Consider the following 17,790-nt stretch of genomic DNA (forward strand, 5'->3'; position numbering starts at 1 on the left):
ATTTATTTATTTTGGTGTATAAAATAATAAATTCTCGATATAACATTCTATCACTATCACAATCACAATATAAAAGGTTTTACCTTTCTGAAAACTCACTTTTCGATAATATACAAAAGATATATATATATATATATATATATATGTAGAATGTATAAAACCTAAATTTGTCTGCTGAACGAATGAATGAGCGAATGAATGCATGAAGAATGGATGGATGGAAGGACACATACAGTTTTTAACCACCGTGTAAAGTGCTCGTGAATGAAATTATATCACCATCTTGTAATTCATATTCTAATTCACCTTCCAATTCCCAATCAGTATCATTAATCAAAGTAATAATACCAGGTCTCACAGTATCATTCTCAATAAATACAGGAACATCATTCTTATTAGCAATCATATTGTCAATAATGTAATCTAATAAATCTTTTAATGTGACGGGATCTTCTTGTGGTACTTCCACTTTATGAACTCTTTCCTTATTGAAAATTACATCTAATCCTCCTAAAAATTCCACTTTCACCTTAACCATCTTTTAAATTTAATATATATTATTTTTTTATTTATTTGTTTTTGTGTGCTTGCTTGAGAATATATAACCAAGTCAAAAACGAATAATATAATAAACACACTCTCAATATTGAACATACAAAAGCTTCTTAATGATATAGTAAACTATATAGACTAAAATTTATTTTTAATTAATAAGCTCATCGAAAATTTATCAAAACTTTCATTTTTCATAAAGGCACGTGATTAACAATTATCGAGTAGTGTCTGTCTAACTGATTTTAAATGTAAGCTCTTATAATAAATATAAATAGAATTAGAATTTGTCATCTGGTAAGAGCTCTAATCTTTAACAGGGTACTTAAATATAGAAGCTGACTTGTGTGGCGTGTTTGTGTGTACCGTCGTTTATATCAATCTATTATGATTACTCGCTGGATTATTCGAGACAGTATGTAGCCACTACCTGGAAGTAAATTATTGAAAAATAGGTCAGAGTGCGCCAGGAAAGAGATGATGCCATTTAAGACGCACACATTTTCTTGGCTTTGAGAATGTGTCTTTTCATTCCCAAGTTATCGTCCCCAAAATGACCGTTCCTCTTTTTTTCGTTTTTTCCCCTAAAACAAAATGTTGTACTGTCAGACTTGCATCGATAATAGTCTGGTTTTCGCAATAATATACTTGTCCCCTTCCATGCAGCTATGAAATGTTGTAGGTGACTTGTGTTGTTCAGTTTAATTTGGTTTTGTTTCATGTTAGTTTCTCATTGTACATTGATTCGAATTGTGATATCTTCCAATGTAAATTAGCATAATATTTTGAATCCTTTGGGATTAAATTCCAATCAATTTCTTTGTAATTTTCTTTAAATTCATTCACAATTAAAGCAATCTTACCCTTCGTAATTCCATTTGAATTTTCCAAAATTTGGATATTATTAAAAAAATTAATTTCAAGGGAATCAAAATTTTCAAACATGAAATTATCAAAATCTTCAATTTTATCTAATTTTTGTTGTATAATAAAATTTTTAACCGATAAAATATGATCATTTATATTCTTAATCAATTCCCATAATTTTTTTTTCAAGTATTCTTCTTGTTCAATCATATAAATTAACTTATAATTTTCCAAAATCAGTTGTTCCTTCTCATTCAATACATCAGTAGTGGTAGTATTATCTTCGCTATTGTTTCTTTTGCCGGTGGCCTTCGATAAAGTATCATATGGAATATTAGATTGAGTAGCAACACGTTTTAATAATGATTCGATTCTATCCGTAGCTGCTCTACTTGATCTACATTCCGATGTCAACACTTTGGTCAATTGAAGTAAATAATCAAAATTATCATTTACAGAATTGGAATCCATCATCCTTCGTTACGGGTCCTATAGGTGCCACCACTTAGGTGCTCTATTGAGACCTATTCAACAAGAATATCTAGGTATTCGATAATAATCAACACTGTATATAATATGGCTGTGGTTTCAGTTCTTAGGTATAGATTTCCCGTTTGTTTCTATTCTCTTTCCTTATAGCCTATTTATTCTCAAACCTTCAAAAAACAAGAAAACAGTTATCCCAGAACAAACGACCCGTCTCGTAATCCACGGGTACATGACAGGATTAATTATGGATGAATTACTGTCGTATTTATTATTATTAACAGTGAATATTCCATTCTTCTCTCAAAAAAGGCTATATGTGATTAAAGTCTCTTCAATTTCGACAGGACATACGGCATTCTATCAATCTTTTTTTACTACATTTTATATCTCTACATACGTAACATTAATTAGTTAGTGCTCTTCCTATTTATGACAGTTCTTTGAGCCTTATAGAAAAACTTATCTAGAATTGTCCCTACAGCTAATATACCACCAATACTGGTAATACAATGTAAAAAGACACCAGACCATGATTTGAAATGTTGTTCTGTATTAATAATTTTCAATGGGGACATTTCGAAATAAATGAATAATCCAGGTAATCCAGTTCTTGAATACTTAATATTTGGATTTTCTGGATCTCTCTCACCTGTCACTAAACTTTGGTGAAAAGTAGCACTAAATTGGGCAGTTTCAGATATCATCTTATCAAGATATTCATACCTTGTAGGTACAATCTTGACAAAATATGAGTATCTATATAAATGAGAATCGAATGAGGGAGAAATTTGTTGACCATCTAATGGAGATGTCGCCACTGTGGCACCTCTTAATTGTGCTAATTGTTCAATTGTTTTACCAAAACTTAAATGATGGATAATATGATTGAAATTTAAATCAGGTGAAGTTTCATAAAGTGAACTATCATGGAAATGACCCTTGACATTTTGAAATGCCTTCCCCGGTGCGAAATGAATATTTCCTTGAATTCTATTTAAAAGAACATTCCCCTTCACCCTACAACCTTCATTTAAATGCTTATTAATCTTAGTGACATAACCTTCTCTTTCACATTGTTCAATATTTTTCCCATCAAAAAATGCCCACCCAGCCTTCAAATAAGCTTCACGAACTTGTTCACAAGTTTGACAACAAATTTTATCCTTTACACTTTCAATTTTGTCATTGCCAGATTGATCAATAGATCCATAACAAGGACCACAATAGTTTTCATCATTAGGAGGAAATTCAGCCACATCATCATCGATTTTAAATTTCGACACTTCAATGACATTCCCCATACGGTCCAATCTTGTCTTTGTAAATTGCCCCTGATTTAAAATATCCAGTTGTAAATCACCTGCATCATCCAAAATATCTAAATTCAAGATATCACAGGGCATAGATGGGAAACTAATATCTAAATTCAAATCTAATTTCAAATTTCTTTCACGATCTACCACTAACGTTGGTCTAGTAACAATCTGACTATATTGAATCCATTCATTCAAAAGAAGCAGGACCGTTACCAGTATACATGAGATACTTATTATTGCTCCGGTCTTGGTTCTAATTCGAACATCTTCTTGAGTCTTAGAAAATGCATCCAATGATAATAAAGTGGATTTGTTCACTAACATTTCACTTCTTCCTCGTTCGTTTGTTCGTTCGTTTGTTAGTAAAGGATCCACAAATCGGAATCAAAATTTAAAAATCCTGTACAGAGAGGAATAGTCTTAATGATCAAATCAACAAGGCTTGCATCTGTTTCATAGATCACCCATTCTCCGAATTCAACTCATCTTGTCCTTTATACGTATAAGATTGATAAGACGTGTTCCATGGAAATTTTAACGTATAAAATGACACACTAATGAAATATAAATAGAACGTCACAATATATACTAATGGGATATCATCCCAAATAAAAAAGGTATGAACCCATTGTTCTACCCAATTGGGATATTTTGATCTCAGAAACTTGACTGTTATTGGAAAATACCAAAAGTTTTCTATCTATCATTATGTTTCGTCTATTATAGGGATAAGAATAACTGCGAACTGCTCGAATTTTCCGTTTCCTCCATAGGATTTACATAGGACTCTATAGCTGCAAGCATAATAGGCTATCGATTTAAGATCATTTTTTTGTTATATCCCCATAACATACATATATATACATATATATATATATGCGTATATGTATATGACTAGTTTGAATGATGTGCAGTTCCTTTTATATTCTATGTGATATTTAGGACGTAAATGGAGAAAATTGATGTAGTAGATATGGGTACCAGATGCAAAAAGAATATAGATTTCATTAACCAACGAACTTCTCATCTTGTATAAATCTAACTAATACTTGTGAACCTGATTGTAATAATGGATGACCTGCAACGGTTTTCATCCATTTATTTAAACCTTGTCTTCTTTCTTCAATAACGTCGTCATTAAATCGATTACTGAAAAACACTTTCCCTGGTAAATGAGGTACCATAATTCTAGGATGGTTATGTAACATCGTTATTTCCTTAATGAGACATTTCTTAAAGAATTCGAAATCAGAATACCTTCTCCTCACCTTCGAGGACCGTTTCTTAAAATTAGGTAAATTGGTATGACAAAAGATTTCATAATCTGTAAACATATTCCTTTCCCCATTAGAATTGTTCCCGGGATTGTTCCCAAGACCTTGTCTCATATCTGCTAAAGTGGCATTATGTGTTATCGGGTGTCTAACTTCAATCTCTAGGAAATTCTCCGGTTCACCATAGATTTCAGTGAGCGTTTGACTCTTACGAGGGGAGTTGGATAGTGTCGTTTTCTCAGTGGTACCAAATGATTTGAATTCCCTCTTCTTACTGGACATATCTTGCGTGGTTGTTTGTATCCTAGCTTGTTTGTTCTTCGAGTATCCATAGGCTACCATCAACAACAATCAAATAAATATCTACTGTGTAATTTTTAAGGTACTAATTGTTATAAGGAGCGAGAAACAAAAGAACGTAAGGCAAAAGTAAAGGAAGGCAACGCATCATTTAAGAGCTCACGATTCCTTGGGAACCATATAAGAACTCAAAGCATAGCATAAGACATTACTACATTAAACATTACTAGCGTTACTAAGCACACCAAAAAACAATGAATAAAGGCAATTCCTCTACTGAAGAATTCAACGCGGAAGATATAAGAAACCTGGCCATCTTACAACAAGAATCAAGAAATTTATCTTCTAAAAATACAGATGGGGACACTAATAACAATGAGATATACGATACTCCCTACGAACAACAGAAGCACCAACAAGACGATGTAACACAACTGGACCTTCAACAACATGAATTGCTTGGTGTAGGGGAAGACGGCGAAGATGATGATGACGAGTATGATGTATTCAGAAACGTCGGATTGGGTTTGACAGGCCATTATAAGGAAATTATGATCCAATATTGGCAAGAATTGATTAACGAAATTGAAGCTACTAACGAACCAGGTTCCAAATTTCAAGATGATTTCAAATCCAGTTCTTTACCCTTTGCAAGAATTAGGAAAGTCATGAAGACAGATGAAGAGGTAAGAATGATTAGTGCAGAAGTACCTATCATCTTTGCTAAAGCTTGCGAAGTCTTTATTACAGAATTGACTATGAGAGCTTGGTGTGTCGCTGAAAATAATAGAAGACGAACGTTACAAAAAGCAGACATTGCAGAAGCTTTAAAGAAATGTGACATGTTTGATTTCTTAATCGATATCGTCCCAAGGGGAGAAGAACAGCAATAAAGCTAATGAGAGGCAATATGAACTTCAATTCTATCCACAAGATTTATCATGAGGATTTGATTACTTTTAAGCTGAGGATCTTCCCTAACAAATAACATCAAAAACTCCGTGCACCGCACCGAAAGTGAAAAATTTTCGTCATCAAAACTAGTTTCCACTATCTACGAAGGCACCTTCTTTCACCTGATACATTCTGCAATTTTGCCTGAACGGCTCAATGCCATCTCATCGATTAAATTGAAGGATTCTCTTGGTAGGTAAGTGTATCCAAATAACCAAAGGTAAGAAAACAAAACAGAAGATTGCAACAATTAAAACAGGGAATTCGTTTCTATACCTCTCAACCAATCATTAACTCATCATGCCAAACCCATTCGAGGATGTACAGAATAGTCGTCCGCAATCACCAGGGACCGCCAAGAACAATAACAACACATATAACCTAAATAGTACAATTCCCAGAGGCATTCATCCAGGTGCTGTTTTGTTATCTCCACAGTCATCTTCTATGAGCATAAGTAACAGTACTAATCGAATATTGCTCTCACCGAATGTACACGAAAATTCTTCTTCATTAAGTATGTCTTTTACAGACTTGTTAGATCAACAACCGTTCATGTTAGATCTTCCAAATAGATCCACTGTTTCTTCTCCTCCGTTGACTATGCATGACGTATCTCAGCAATATAATGTGCCAAAAACCTCAAGTTCAAATCCAACCCCAAATTTAAATTCAATAACAGTTGGTTCCACATCATTATTATCTTCTCCGAAACCATTGCCCCTACCAACAACAGTGGAAAACATAAATGATTTCATTAATACACAACCTTCTATTCCGAGCGCCACCTTGAAAAATTCATTGCAAACTTCCTTTGATCAAACGACTAATGAACCTAGAATATCTAATCATTTGAATATCCCAATTAATAATCAAAGCGTTTCTACAATTAATAATAATGCTAATAATTTTAATAACGATATCAATCAATTATGTTCATGGATAACGCTCCTAACTGTTTCTCAACAGAAGCAAGTCCTAGATAATATTTTCTCTGTACTATCAGTTGAAGCATTACAACATCTGAAGTTAAAACTACTTACTAATAGTTCCAATACTGTTAATGGATCCAACACTAGTCATCGTGGTAGTAACAAAACTACCCCTAATAATAGTAAAATACCAAATTCACCTCCTCATACTCACCCTCACCCTCAAGTTCCTACTATCGCATCACCAGTACCAAATAGATATCCGCGAAGTGATATCAAACATCAAAGGATTGATCAAGTAATGAATTTAGACGCAATTTTTTCTTCGCATAATAATGGAACTGATAACACAGGTGATAGTAAATTCGTTGAGCGCTCTCCATTACAACAACAACAACAAGCGCAACAAAATTACCAAAAAGGTGGTCATCCGTCCATTCTGTACCAACAATGGTCACCACCTCCGATCTCATCATCACAACCCATTTATGATTATATTAAAGAATCCAGGCAAAGGCCCAAGTCTGCAGAACCTCGAGTGTTAATGGGTAATACTTCGCCATCATTGTCATATTCACAGGAATCTATAAACAACATAATGGAAAGCTCTAAGAATTCCATCTTAAAAGGATCATTGGCCTCATTACAAAATGATTTAAACGCTAATAATACACATTCTAATAATATGGCTACAGGTAGCGATAATAGCATCAATACTAAGAACATTACCACAAATAGTAATAACAACATATCTTATTGTAAACATGATAACAATAATAATAATAATAGTAACTATTCTAATTTGCATACACAACCACAAACAACATCCAATTATGTACAGAACTACAATAATAATAACAATAATCATGTCTCTAATAACATCAGCAATAGCTATCAATATCAACAATATGGGAACAATCAACATTCCCAATTCCATCCTCATCATCACCGCCATAATATTAACTCTAAGCATGTTAATATGAACAAAAATAGACCTACTTCACCATTATCATCCTCAACAATAAGCACACAAATAGCATTAGAAACAGCACCTACAGCATCAGAAGATTTAGCATACCGTAATATTTCTATTTACAAGAATCATAACAACAACAACAACAATAACAATAACAATAACCTCGATATATACGATATGAATTACCGTCATCACAATAAACTTCGAACTTCTAATAATAATAACAATAATAATAGTAGTAATAGTAATAATACCATGGTCGATTCTTCAACAGAGAACAATAATTTTAATAATACAGCTATAAATAATTCAATGAACGCTAAAAATTTAACAGATCCTAGATTATTAACGAATGTACCATTATGGCTTAAATCATTAAGGTTACATAAATATTCCGATATTTTGGAAAAATATTCATGGTTGGAATTAATTGATCTTGACGATTCCACGTTGGAGAATAATGGTGTTAGTGCATTAGGTGCAAGAAGGAAGTTATTAAAGGCATTCGGTATAGTTAAAGATTATAAAGAACGTGGTTTGATAGATGAGAGAGCATTCATATAGTACCTTGGGTAAAGAAAAGAAACTACAAATAGAGTAAGAACTATAAGCGGATAAAAAAATACCTAGACAGTAATTTAATTTTATAGTAGAATTCATAAATAGCCTATTCGAGACCCATATAATTGTACCTTTCATTAAACTTCTCTATGTTACTTATCTGTTAGCATTATACCATTGGCTATATGTATATAGTTCAATTCATTAAAATCGATAACCATATCACTCCGAGTTTTTATTCTATGGAGGATTGCAGTTTAGTCAACTATTATTCCAAAACCGTCATACAATTGTTAGATAAAAATGATATGTTTATTTCTTTTGGATAATGTAGATATACTGTATAGATATATTATATATAGAGATTAATGCACTGGTTGTTAATATTATATGCTGGGGAGGGGAAAGGAAAAAGCATTTTTTTGTTTTTGTTTTGTTTTAGATGGCTTTTAATAATTTCTTTTAATTCTCTGAGTTCAACTTATTTAACCAGAATTTCTTATTCGATTGAACATTATCACTTAAAAATTGTAACTCTGGGAAAACTTTTGCTAATTTAGTAAAAAATTCTTCAGCGAACGTATTAATGAAGAATATTTGACCACCAGGGATTGCTGGATATTTCTTTGTTAAGTCATCTGTCGTTATGCATTTGGAATTTAAAATATTAAATATTTTTTCCACGTAATTTACATCACTATATTTAATTTCTAATTTGTCTTTAACAGCGTCATCACATAAAGTTTGAGTTGATATTTCATAATCTTCGTGATATTTCTCCAAAGAACATGAATCTTTAAATTCTAGAGTAATTAAAAATGCCCATTTTGCTGAGACTATTAAACTCCTTGTAACGTTAGAAATATCAGCAGCTTTAATAATGAATGAAATTAAAGAACCAAATTCTACATCTTTCAAGGAGTCCTGTTTTCCGGGGTTTTCAAGAATATTTTTCCTATGACATATTATTTCATCTAATTTGGCTACATAAGTGGAATGGAAAGCCATATCTGTAGCTAAGATTGCTTCATTAATTAAATTCATATTATTCACTGATGCTTTCATTAGGTTGGACCATTGATTCCAAATTAAATTTTGGAAAACTTGTTTGTGGAATCTTTCTAATACAGAAACGTTATTAAATTTAATTCCTAATAGACAATTAAATTTTTTGAACAATTGGTTATTAGTACCAGGGTGACCAATGTCATGGCCAATGGCGGCCATTGTCAATAATAAGATGTGGACTTTATTTGTTAATTTTAAATTAACACATAGTTGCCAGGTGGATTGCATGACATCAATGGCATGTCTGAAATTATGGAATTTATTAACTTGATGATAAGATGATTCTATTGTAAACAATAAGAATAAAAGATGATTGTCACTTAATTGTAATTCCGTAGCATTTGTATCTTTAATCAGTTTCCGTATTAAGACAAATCCACATATGATTAATTCCTTTGTAGTCAATTCTAATGCATTAAAATTCCATGTAGAAAGTAAATCTAAATAACGGATTTCGTCAAAATTCCCATTTTTAGTAATGTTTGGGTCTAATAGCATATTTATAAAAGTGATATTATCGTTAATTGAATTTGCGAATAAATTTTCTTCATTATCATTTGAAATAGTGGAAGCTAATAATTTTTCTGAGTTGGATAAATGTTTCAACATGGAGTAGATATTTGTGTCACAACCTGGGAATGATTTTTCATCATTTGTTGAATTGTCTATCATGATATCTTCCTCATTTTGATGATACATCCAATGGTTTAGTCTTAGAATTCTATCTTGAGATATGATAATTTCTTGTCTTAAATTCTTGAAGAAATTATCTAACATTTTTTCATCTCTATAATCTAGAGCGATAATGTTCAATACTGGGAAGAATTTGTTCAAGAAATCATTAACTTGTCGTACTGGTACTTGATTTCGATTTTTCTCCTTATCCCCCTTCAAAAGGTCACAGTAATCAGGATCGTAAAGAATTAAGGATACACCTCTTTCATAGTTATAAAGATTTGGTAATGTTATTGTTCTATCATTGTATAATTGAAGGAATAATTCATTGAATGAGGAAACATTCAAAATTCTGTCAAAACAATCTCTATTCTGGAATAAAGAAGATGACTCTTTTTCTAATAAGAAATATTGTTTCTCGGATACTTCAGCAGCACCGAGTATAAATAAAGTCGACATAGTGTTACAGGCAGTGTTTTTTGATTCTAGAATAATATTTCTTTCCTTTTTTTATTATATCACTCTTTAACCTTATCTCGGTTTAATCTTATCGTTGTATGACAGTATTCCTTATTTTGTTGTAAGGGAACCACAAAAGTATTTCAAAATATGTAATATAATAAATTAGAAGTAATGTTGATAAACCTATTTTTTTGATGAATTCTTCAATTATGAAACGTTTTAAAATATATATATTTTTTTCACTCTTTAAGTAATTATCTACACTAGTACCTTACCTGCATATATGTATACAGACTTATCGTCATACTGTAATCTAACGGCCGCTTTTGCGTCCCCCATATTTCATTAGACAACTGATATTATATTTTCTTTTTTATTGAAATCTGAAAATTTTCGAACATCGTCTTCGACGGACACCCGTACACCGCACACATGCATGTTGACTTTTTCGGATGTCTCGTACGTTCTATGCAGGAAATGGAAGATTTCCCCATCGAGAACAGGCCACCTAAAGGGGTAACTGAATTCCTCGAAGACAGATCCTCGAACTTCGAACGCTTCACCTTCCACTTCCATACTTCAAGTATGTACGTAAGGAATATTCCATGGCCGTACGTATGGCAAAACAACGAATGCCATATGATGTACCTAAGTGCAGACAGAGTTGAGTGATATAAAGCGAAATTAAACTTCTCATTCAGATCATCCTTTCTCAGGAAAAAAAGGTGTAAGTAACTAAATCATCCGTCCGAGTTTAACTTATTTTTGTTCAAAACCTAAAAAGAAAATTCTACTAGAATACGATTTATACACACAAAGTTTGAACACGTAAAACGTTGACACAGAAGAGCCGATGGGTGTGCGGACTCTAAGTTTTATATACAATACATATCTATCTTTTACCTATTCAGTAACTTTTTCTTTAACTTCTTCAACAATTTCTTCTTTGATTTCTTCAACAGCAACGTAATCATCACCGGATTCTTCACCTAAATCAATGTCAAATGCCTTATAACCAAATTGTTTTTGTAATCTGGATGAAGTTTCTGCTCTGTAAACAGTCCAATCTTTCAACATTTGACGTTGTTTCAAAATTAAATCTCTAACAGCAGTATCAGCTTCCATGGCATCTTGTTCTTCAAACTGAGCAGACCATTCTTTCAAATTCTTTCTAACCTTCTTCTTCTCAGCATTACTTAACAAGGATTCTGGTCTTGGTCTCCATGCAAAATTCTTGAAATTTGGTAATAGATCATCCTTAATTAGGTTACCTGCAATATTATACATCTTAAATCCATTATCAATCTTATGTTTCAATGAACTTGACCATGCAGTAATAAATCTACCAGATGGATCCCAAGTTAAATCAGTAACTGAAGTATTTGTTGGAGTGGCAACATCTTTCAAAGAAGCATTAACGTCATCAGCATCATTTATATTCTTTTCACCTGGGTAATCTAAATCAAAAAATTCTAGACTTGATTTACGAACATTTGGTTTGACTAATGTAGCAACAACAACAAATCTACCAGCTGGTGACCAAGAAATAGTATTACTAAACTTGTTAGGAATATCCTTAACTAACTTCCATCTCTTAATAGTATCAGCATTCTTCTTAGAGACGTTTTGTTCTGGAGCATAGAATCCAATAATATTGTTTGGAATAGCAATGTTATCATCACCAGTATCTTTAACAGAGATGGTAACAAATCTATTACCCTTTGGTTCCCATTCAAATCCAATAACACAATCCTTTAATTCAATTTCCACTGGAATATCCTTTTCAGTCAATCTACAAATTTCTAAGTTACTAAATTGAGTCTTACCAGATTTAGTATGTCTTTCCACATTGAAACATAGGAATTTAGATTCATCTTGCCAATGTAATGTAACATTGGAAACTTGAACCAAATTAACAGTTTTCAATACTCTACCACGTGGGACTTCCACTACAGTAGCCTTACATGACATGTTATTCGTTTCTGGAGTCCAGTAAGATAATAAAACGGATGGTTCATCACCTTTTCTAAACGGTTGTAATTCAACACCAGTTGGAGCAAATGAGAAATCTCTAATACCGGAAACTTTCAATGCTTTACTATCAATTGGAGCAAGTTTCTTATCACAATCATGAACAACTAGTGTATCATTAACTAGACGGGCACAATACTTATCGTTGTATGACCATCTAACTAATGGCCATTCTAAATTAGGATTCTTAATAACGGGGAAAGTAGCTAATAATAACCCAGAAGAAATTTCCCAAATACATAATTGATGACCTTCATTCTTCTTGGTAAATGGAGATTCATTTTCGACATTTTCAACATCATTTTCATTAATTTCAATTGGAGTACTTGAGAATGTAACTAAATATTTTTCATTCGGAGAAACAGATGAAGTTCTAACATTTGGATGATAAAATCTTCTTAATCTATCAAAATGAGGACCACCCCAAGCGGTAACACCTTGAACATGGTAAGAAAACAAGTAAGTACCCTTTGGTGAGAATCTAACATAATTAGTAGACCAATTATTTCTAGTTTCCACTTCTTCGAAACCATGGAACATGGAGTTCCAAGCAACGGTAGTAATATTATCTCTTTGGATGACAAATTGATCTCTAACTTCTTCATCTAATAACCAAGATTTCAATGAAGTAGAAGAAACGAATTCTGGGATATGAGGTTCTTTAAATTCAGTTTCGAATTTATCACTATTATATTTTTCAACATCTTTCATAGTATAAATGAATAAACGATGTTTTAAATCCAATCTTTTACCATTGAAACTTTTCAAAATCTTCTTGGCATCATCGACAGATCCACATTCTACAAATAAAAAACCTTTAGTTTTCTTAGTTTCTGAATCAATTGGGAATTCCATGTTAACAACTTTACCAGCTTTGGAGAATAACCCAGTAAGAGCCTTTTGTAAGACTGGAACTTTAGATTCTGGGATAACTGGTGCACCATTAACTACAACGTATTGATCGAAATTGAAATCATCATCAAAGGAGTATTCCTTTTCCAAATCGGAAAAATCAATGTCATCAACTGGTATATCTTCCAATTTAATTTCAGGTATAATAACGTCGGATTCAGACATTTTTTTATTATTATTGTTATTATTAGAATTGCTCTATCGTTCTTTCGAAAGTGAGTTCTGCTTAAAAGTTGAATAACGAATAAAAAAGTTAAAATTCATAGCCACAAGGCATAGTAGTAAAGTTGTCTTAGATGCCAAACTAGAAATCTGTCTTGTGTTGTCAGAAAAGCGAAAATTTTTCATTTCCTGATTGTACGTAAGGAATAGTTTCCTTCGCCAGCAGAGAGCGAGAAAGCGAAGGTCGCGCGACAGTAAATAAATAGAGTTAGAATGAGAATTAGGATTCAATATAAATACTTGAAACTGTTAATATTAAAAATTATTAATGAGACCAATTATGTGGTCCAACTTCTAATCAAACATCTCGTTGGAGTATTTACTTATCTAACAAATAAAAAAGAAGCCAGTGGCTTTCTCTTTCGGTTGCACAAACGGTTTCGTTGCATGCTGTCTCTGTAGTAATAGGATGAGCATTAGAATGACGCCTTCTATTCTGGGTAGCAAAGTAACGTTAACGTTATTATTATATGCCAACCTCGCGTTTTAATTTTTACACCAAGATATTCCCACATTTTTGATAGTAAGAAAGTTCTAGGAGCTAGTAAGAAATATTTCTTAGGATACTAGAGAGTATGTTCATTGAAACTCCAAAATCTTGACGTACCGAAGAATTTCTCTTCACCAAACGTGCTGGTTAATATTTTTGGAAGATTCTGTGTCTAGTGGACTCTCTATGGTATAGTAATAGACTAAAATTTTATGTTACAGCCAATATAGGCTCTACCCGTTTGAAGCTATTGGATTGGGCAGAATATAACAGAACAATTTTTGAACATGGTTGATCTATATGAATTCTGGTTTAGCTAGATGAATGTTGTTATATATTTGAGGTCACAATAGAGATTTTATTCAAAGACGGAGATTTAAATTTGAACCCAAGTTTTGTTAAGAGATTCATAAAGATTCAAAGCAAGTTTAGTTGGGCCAATAGATATTTCAAATATCATTGCGTTACTTGACGCTTTTTGTAGTTATTTTTTAAATATCGCATAGTAAACGACGCATAAAGTATATAGTACGAATAATTTTTATTAAAATGTGAACGTTATATCTGACTGAGATATCAGGTAGACTAATTGAAATGCAATAACTACAAGGCGTGATTAATAACGTGAGAGTTTTTCAATTATAATTATACTGATATCTTACTTCAAAACCTAGTGTAGTTCAATATCACCATCTTGGTCGGCCGTGGTAGCTGCAGATGCTGATGCTGATGCTGATGCTGGAGCAGCATCGTCATCGTCACTGGACATAGCATTATCACTATCACTATCACTATCATTTCCCCCTAAAAGTTCCTTCTTGGCAAATTCGACAGCTTCATCAAATAAATCGCCTTGAACAAATCTATGTAATCCGTCAGTATCAGTGTTTGAACACCAACTTATTTCTAATTCAAAATCCTTCTCCTTATTATCTTCATGAGCCATGTAAATAATTTTAGCAGCGTATTTAACTGCATCCCTTGTTGTTAATCCATCTGGATGTTGATCTGCTAATTTTTCTAATTCTGCCTTTGCAGTTTGTCTACCTTTCCCTGTGGCAGCCCCATTATAACCCCAGCATGTACCACTTGGTTCCAGCATATATAAATGAGGTCCCTTTTCATCGATACCACCAAAGATACTTGTTACACCGAAGGGTCTAACACTATTATATAAAGTATGAGCTTGAACGTATTGACCTAAACGTTCAGCAAATGCAGAAATTGGAATTGGTAAATCGTACATTTTTTTGAAGCTTGCAGCTTCTTCACGACCTCTATTAACTAAATGTCTCCCATCTGGGATCAACCCAGAATATACACAACCTATATGACGGTCCACCCCTTGAATCTTGACATTTTTCTTTGGAACTAGCAGTTTCGATGTAATTATTTTTTCTACAGCAAATACCACACCATCTTTACATTTGATACCAATTGATGTGGCTCCGTTCTCTACTGCCTTCCCAGCGTATTCTACTTGGAAATTTCTACCATCCGGTGAAAAGACACTATTTGATAAATCGTAACCAGTACCAATTGAAGTCATAATTTGTTTCTCAGTCTAAATAACGATTGTTCTTCACTTTTTTGTTGTATTGTACTGAGTTCTTTTTCTTTAATATAGACAGTCAATTGAAAATATTCTCGATAGGTACATCTTGTATCTTGATGGTCAATTAGCATACATGAACTATTTTGTTACTATTTTATTTTGCCACCGAAAGATAGATCAAATATCTGTTACCCGGCTCACGCTACTAAAGTAATTAATATACTTTGTAAACAAACAAACCAGAAAACATATGGTGTCAAAGGAAAAGTGGCAAGTTCTACAGCAAGAAAGGAATTGAGGTAAATGAGAAGAACCTAAAAGAGGACGGCAATCATTCAGGAATTTGTTCATTCTACAGGACCGCTGGTTCTAGAACCAATCGACTGACGTATAAATTGGAATGGATACCTTGCAATCGGAAAATTTCACGAATGGCTATATTGATATATCCAGAGCCCATCGTCCATAATGAAAAGATAGGACTTTAGTATGGAACTATGTTTTCATGTAATGCTCAATTGTTTTAAAAATTCTCGGGATTTGATCCGCGGTTTCCGATACTGTGGGAAATGCCCCAACGGAATTTAGTATTTCCATCAACGAAACTAATAAAATATGCAGGACAATTTACTGGGCTATCGTTCATAGGACCGAAAATATCGGTATGGATATATTCAAAGGAACCATATTCTCTTTGATATTTCAACCGTGAACCAACTTAGTGTTTTTGTTTGGTGCTTTTACTTTTTGAACATGTTTCACATTGGAATGTGGAATTATGACTCCAGTCAACATCTTTTGGGTCGCTTCCCGAATAATACCTTTGGTAATGGATTCACGAATATAATGGATATTCATGATATGACTAAATAAACGATGTAAAAAATCCAATTGGTATTTATCGTGAACTTGATTGATCATATATTTATTGGATAAATGACGAATAGGTGGCCACCAGTTAGAACCATTTTTTATCATGGAGCAAACGAATTCACCGTCTTTGCTTATTAATTGTTTGTTGATGGGTCAATGAAAATGCCTTGTGTCTCTAATTGATTGGTGGAAAGTAGATTTTTGGATAAGTCAGGGCTATAAACAGCGGGTAATTTAAAAGGTTTTCCATTCAGGTTTAAGTTGCTTGCACCAGAAGCATAAACTGGTAATGGTGTATTATCAGCCGAAAATAATTTGGTCGGCAGGATCTATGTGAGAATATAGCAATAACTTTTGGTCTCGGAGTACGGTAGTATCAGCAGCAGAATCCAATGCCAATGTGTGTTGCGGGATCCAATGTAGAAATGCCTAAGAGTTTCCAAAGGCTCGGGTGGATCGTTAACATCATCGTTAGTAGTTAAACTAGTTGTTAATGGAGGTTGATCGGTAACTATAGCATGAACGCCCTTTCTTTTATTCTTTGGTTTAGCGTTGGGCTTCATATAAGTGGAACTTGATGAACTTCTGTTACCTGTGGGATAAAATGGTGATTTTGATGTTCTACACTGGCCATTCACCTGATTATAGAAGTTTTTTATACTATTGTACATATCCAACGGTTAAGAGTGCTGGTATTGAATAGGAAGTAATCGTGAACAAGTTTATATTGTTGAAAGACGAAATAATAAAGACTTAGTATGTATATACTAACTAGTAGTAAGATACTTTATCCGATATGGATATTTACTATTATGTGACTACACAAAGAAAGTAGAATTTTAGTGAAACTCGTCAAACAAGAAAAATAAGAATGAGAGACTACTTTAATGTGCACTTCAAATATTGTGATACATTTATATATTTTTTATATAATGATATAGAAAAGAAGTAAGCAATAACAACTTTAACTTATTGTACTAAATCTATTACAACCTTAACTAATAGTCTATCTTAATTATGTCTGCTCCATTCAATGGTTTACAATATATTAATAACCTGCGCCAACATATATTGCTGAGGTAATTTCTCTACAATATTCTGATAGACTATTTGTTCAAGGATATTGATGCCTTATTAGGCTCCCTTTTTGGAGAAGATTTCTCGTTTTTATCGCAAATAATATCGGATCAGATTTACCAGCAAATCTTAAGTTGACGATTTCTTTGTAAATGGTCTTTGCACTATCCTTCGAAAAACCAAAAGATAATCCTCTTATAATGT

The 17,790-nt window shown here is 32.8% G+C and overlaps 9 protein-coding genes across 9 annotated transcripts; 2 read left to right on the forward strand and 7 right to left on the reverse strand.

Moving 5' to 3' along the window:
• Positions 1 to 238: 238 nt before the first annotated feature.
• URM1 (ubiquitin-related modifier URM1) lies at positions 239 to 538 on the reverse strand (the record flags this gene model as incomplete). The annotated part of the gene is made up of 1 exon (XM_003668217.1): positions 239 to 538. One exon carries the CDS (start codon positions 536 to 538, stop codon positions 239 to 241), a length of 300 nt encoding a protein of 99 aa, XP_003668265.1.
• A 731-nt stretch (positions 539 to 1,269) lies between these two features.
• FAR3 (Far3p) lies at positions 1,270 to 1,893 on the reverse strand (the record flags this gene model as incomplete). Its single annotated transcript, XM_003668218.1, has 1 exon — positions 1,270 to 1,893. One exon carries the CDS (start codon positions 1,891 to 1,893, stop codon positions 1,270 to 1,272), a length of 624 nt encoding a protein of 207 aa, XP_003668266.1.
• Positions 1,894 to 2,315: 422 nt separating this feature from the next.
• NDAI0A08710 (endoplasmic reticulum-Golgi intermediate compartment family protein) lies at positions 2,316 to 3,548 on the reverse strand (the record flags this gene model as incomplete). The annotated part of the gene is made up of 1 exon (XM_003668219.1): positions 2,316 to 3,548. One exon carries the CDS (start codon positions 3,546 to 3,548, stop codon positions 2,316 to 2,318), a length of 1,233 nt encoding a protein of 410 aa, XP_003668267.1.
• Positions 3,549 to 4,231: 683 nt separating this feature from the next.
• Positions 4,232 to 4,840, reverse strand: SNX3 (Snx3p; the record flags this gene model as incomplete). Its single annotated transcript, XM_003668220.1, has 1 exon — positions 4,232 to 4,840. The coding sequence occupies one exon, from the start codon at positions 4,838 to 4,840 to the stop codon at positions 4,232 to 4,234; it is 609 nt and encodes a 202-aa protein (XP_003668268.1).
• Positions 4,841 to 5,052: 212 nt separating this feature from the next.
• Positions 5,053 to 5,691, forward strand: HAP5 (Hap5p; the record flags this gene model as incomplete). The annotated part of the gene is made up of 1 exon (XM_003668221.1): positions 5,053 to 5,691. The coding sequence occupies one exon, from the start codon at positions 5,053 to 5,055 to the stop codon at positions 5,689 to 5,691; it is 639 nt and encodes a 212-aa protein (XP_003668269.1).
• Positions 5,692 to 6,052: 361 nt separating this feature from the next.
• VTS1 (Vts1p) lies at positions 6,053 to 8,224 on the forward strand (the record flags this gene model as incomplete). The annotated part of the gene is made up of 1 exon (XM_003668222.1): positions 6,053 to 8,224. The coding sequence occupies one exon, from the start codon at positions 6,053 to 6,055 to the stop codon at positions 8,222 to 8,224; it is 2,172 nt and encodes a 723-aa protein (XP_003668270.1).
• A 459-nt stretch (positions 8,225 to 8,683) lies between these two features.
• Positions 8,684 to 10,423, reverse strand: PDE2 (3',5'-cyclic-nucleotide phosphodiesterase PDE2; the record flags this gene model as incomplete). The annotated part of the gene is made up of 1 exon (XM_003668223.1): positions 8,684 to 10,423. One exon carries the CDS (start codon positions 10,421 to 10,423, stop codon positions 8,684 to 8,686), a length of 1,740 nt encoding a protein of 579 aa, XP_003668271.1.
• A 906-nt stretch (positions 10,424 to 11,329) lies between these two features.
• On the reverse strand, positions 11,330 to 13,534 carry PRT1 (translation initiation factor eIF3 core subunit b; the record flags this gene model as incomplete). Its single annotated transcript, XM_003668224.1, has 1 exon — positions 11,330 to 13,534. One exon carries the CDS (start codon positions 13,532 to 13,534, stop codon positions 11,330 to 11,332), a length of 2,205 nt encoding a protein of 734 aa, XP_003668272.1.
• A 1,217-nt stretch (positions 13,535 to 14,751) lies between these two features.
• Positions 14,752 to 15,630, reverse strand: PRE10 (proteasome core particle subunit alpha 7; the record flags this gene model as incomplete). Its single annotated transcript, XM_003668225.1, has 1 exon — positions 14,752 to 15,630. The coding sequence occupies one exon, from the start codon at positions 15,628 to 15,630 to the stop codon at positions 14,752 to 14,754; it is 879 nt and encodes a 292-aa protein (XP_003668273.1).
• Between the last annotated feature and the right edge of the window lie 2,160 nt (positions 15,631 to 17,790).

The sequence above is a fragment of the Naumovozyma dairenensis genome, chromosome 1, assembly GCF_000227115.2.
Source record: "Naumovozyma dairenensis CBS 421 chromosome 1, complete genome".
Taxonomy (NCBI): domain Eukaryota; kingdom Fungi; phylum Ascomycota; class Saccharomycetes; order Saccharomycetales; family Saccharomycetaceae; genus Naumovozyma; species Naumovozyma dairenensis.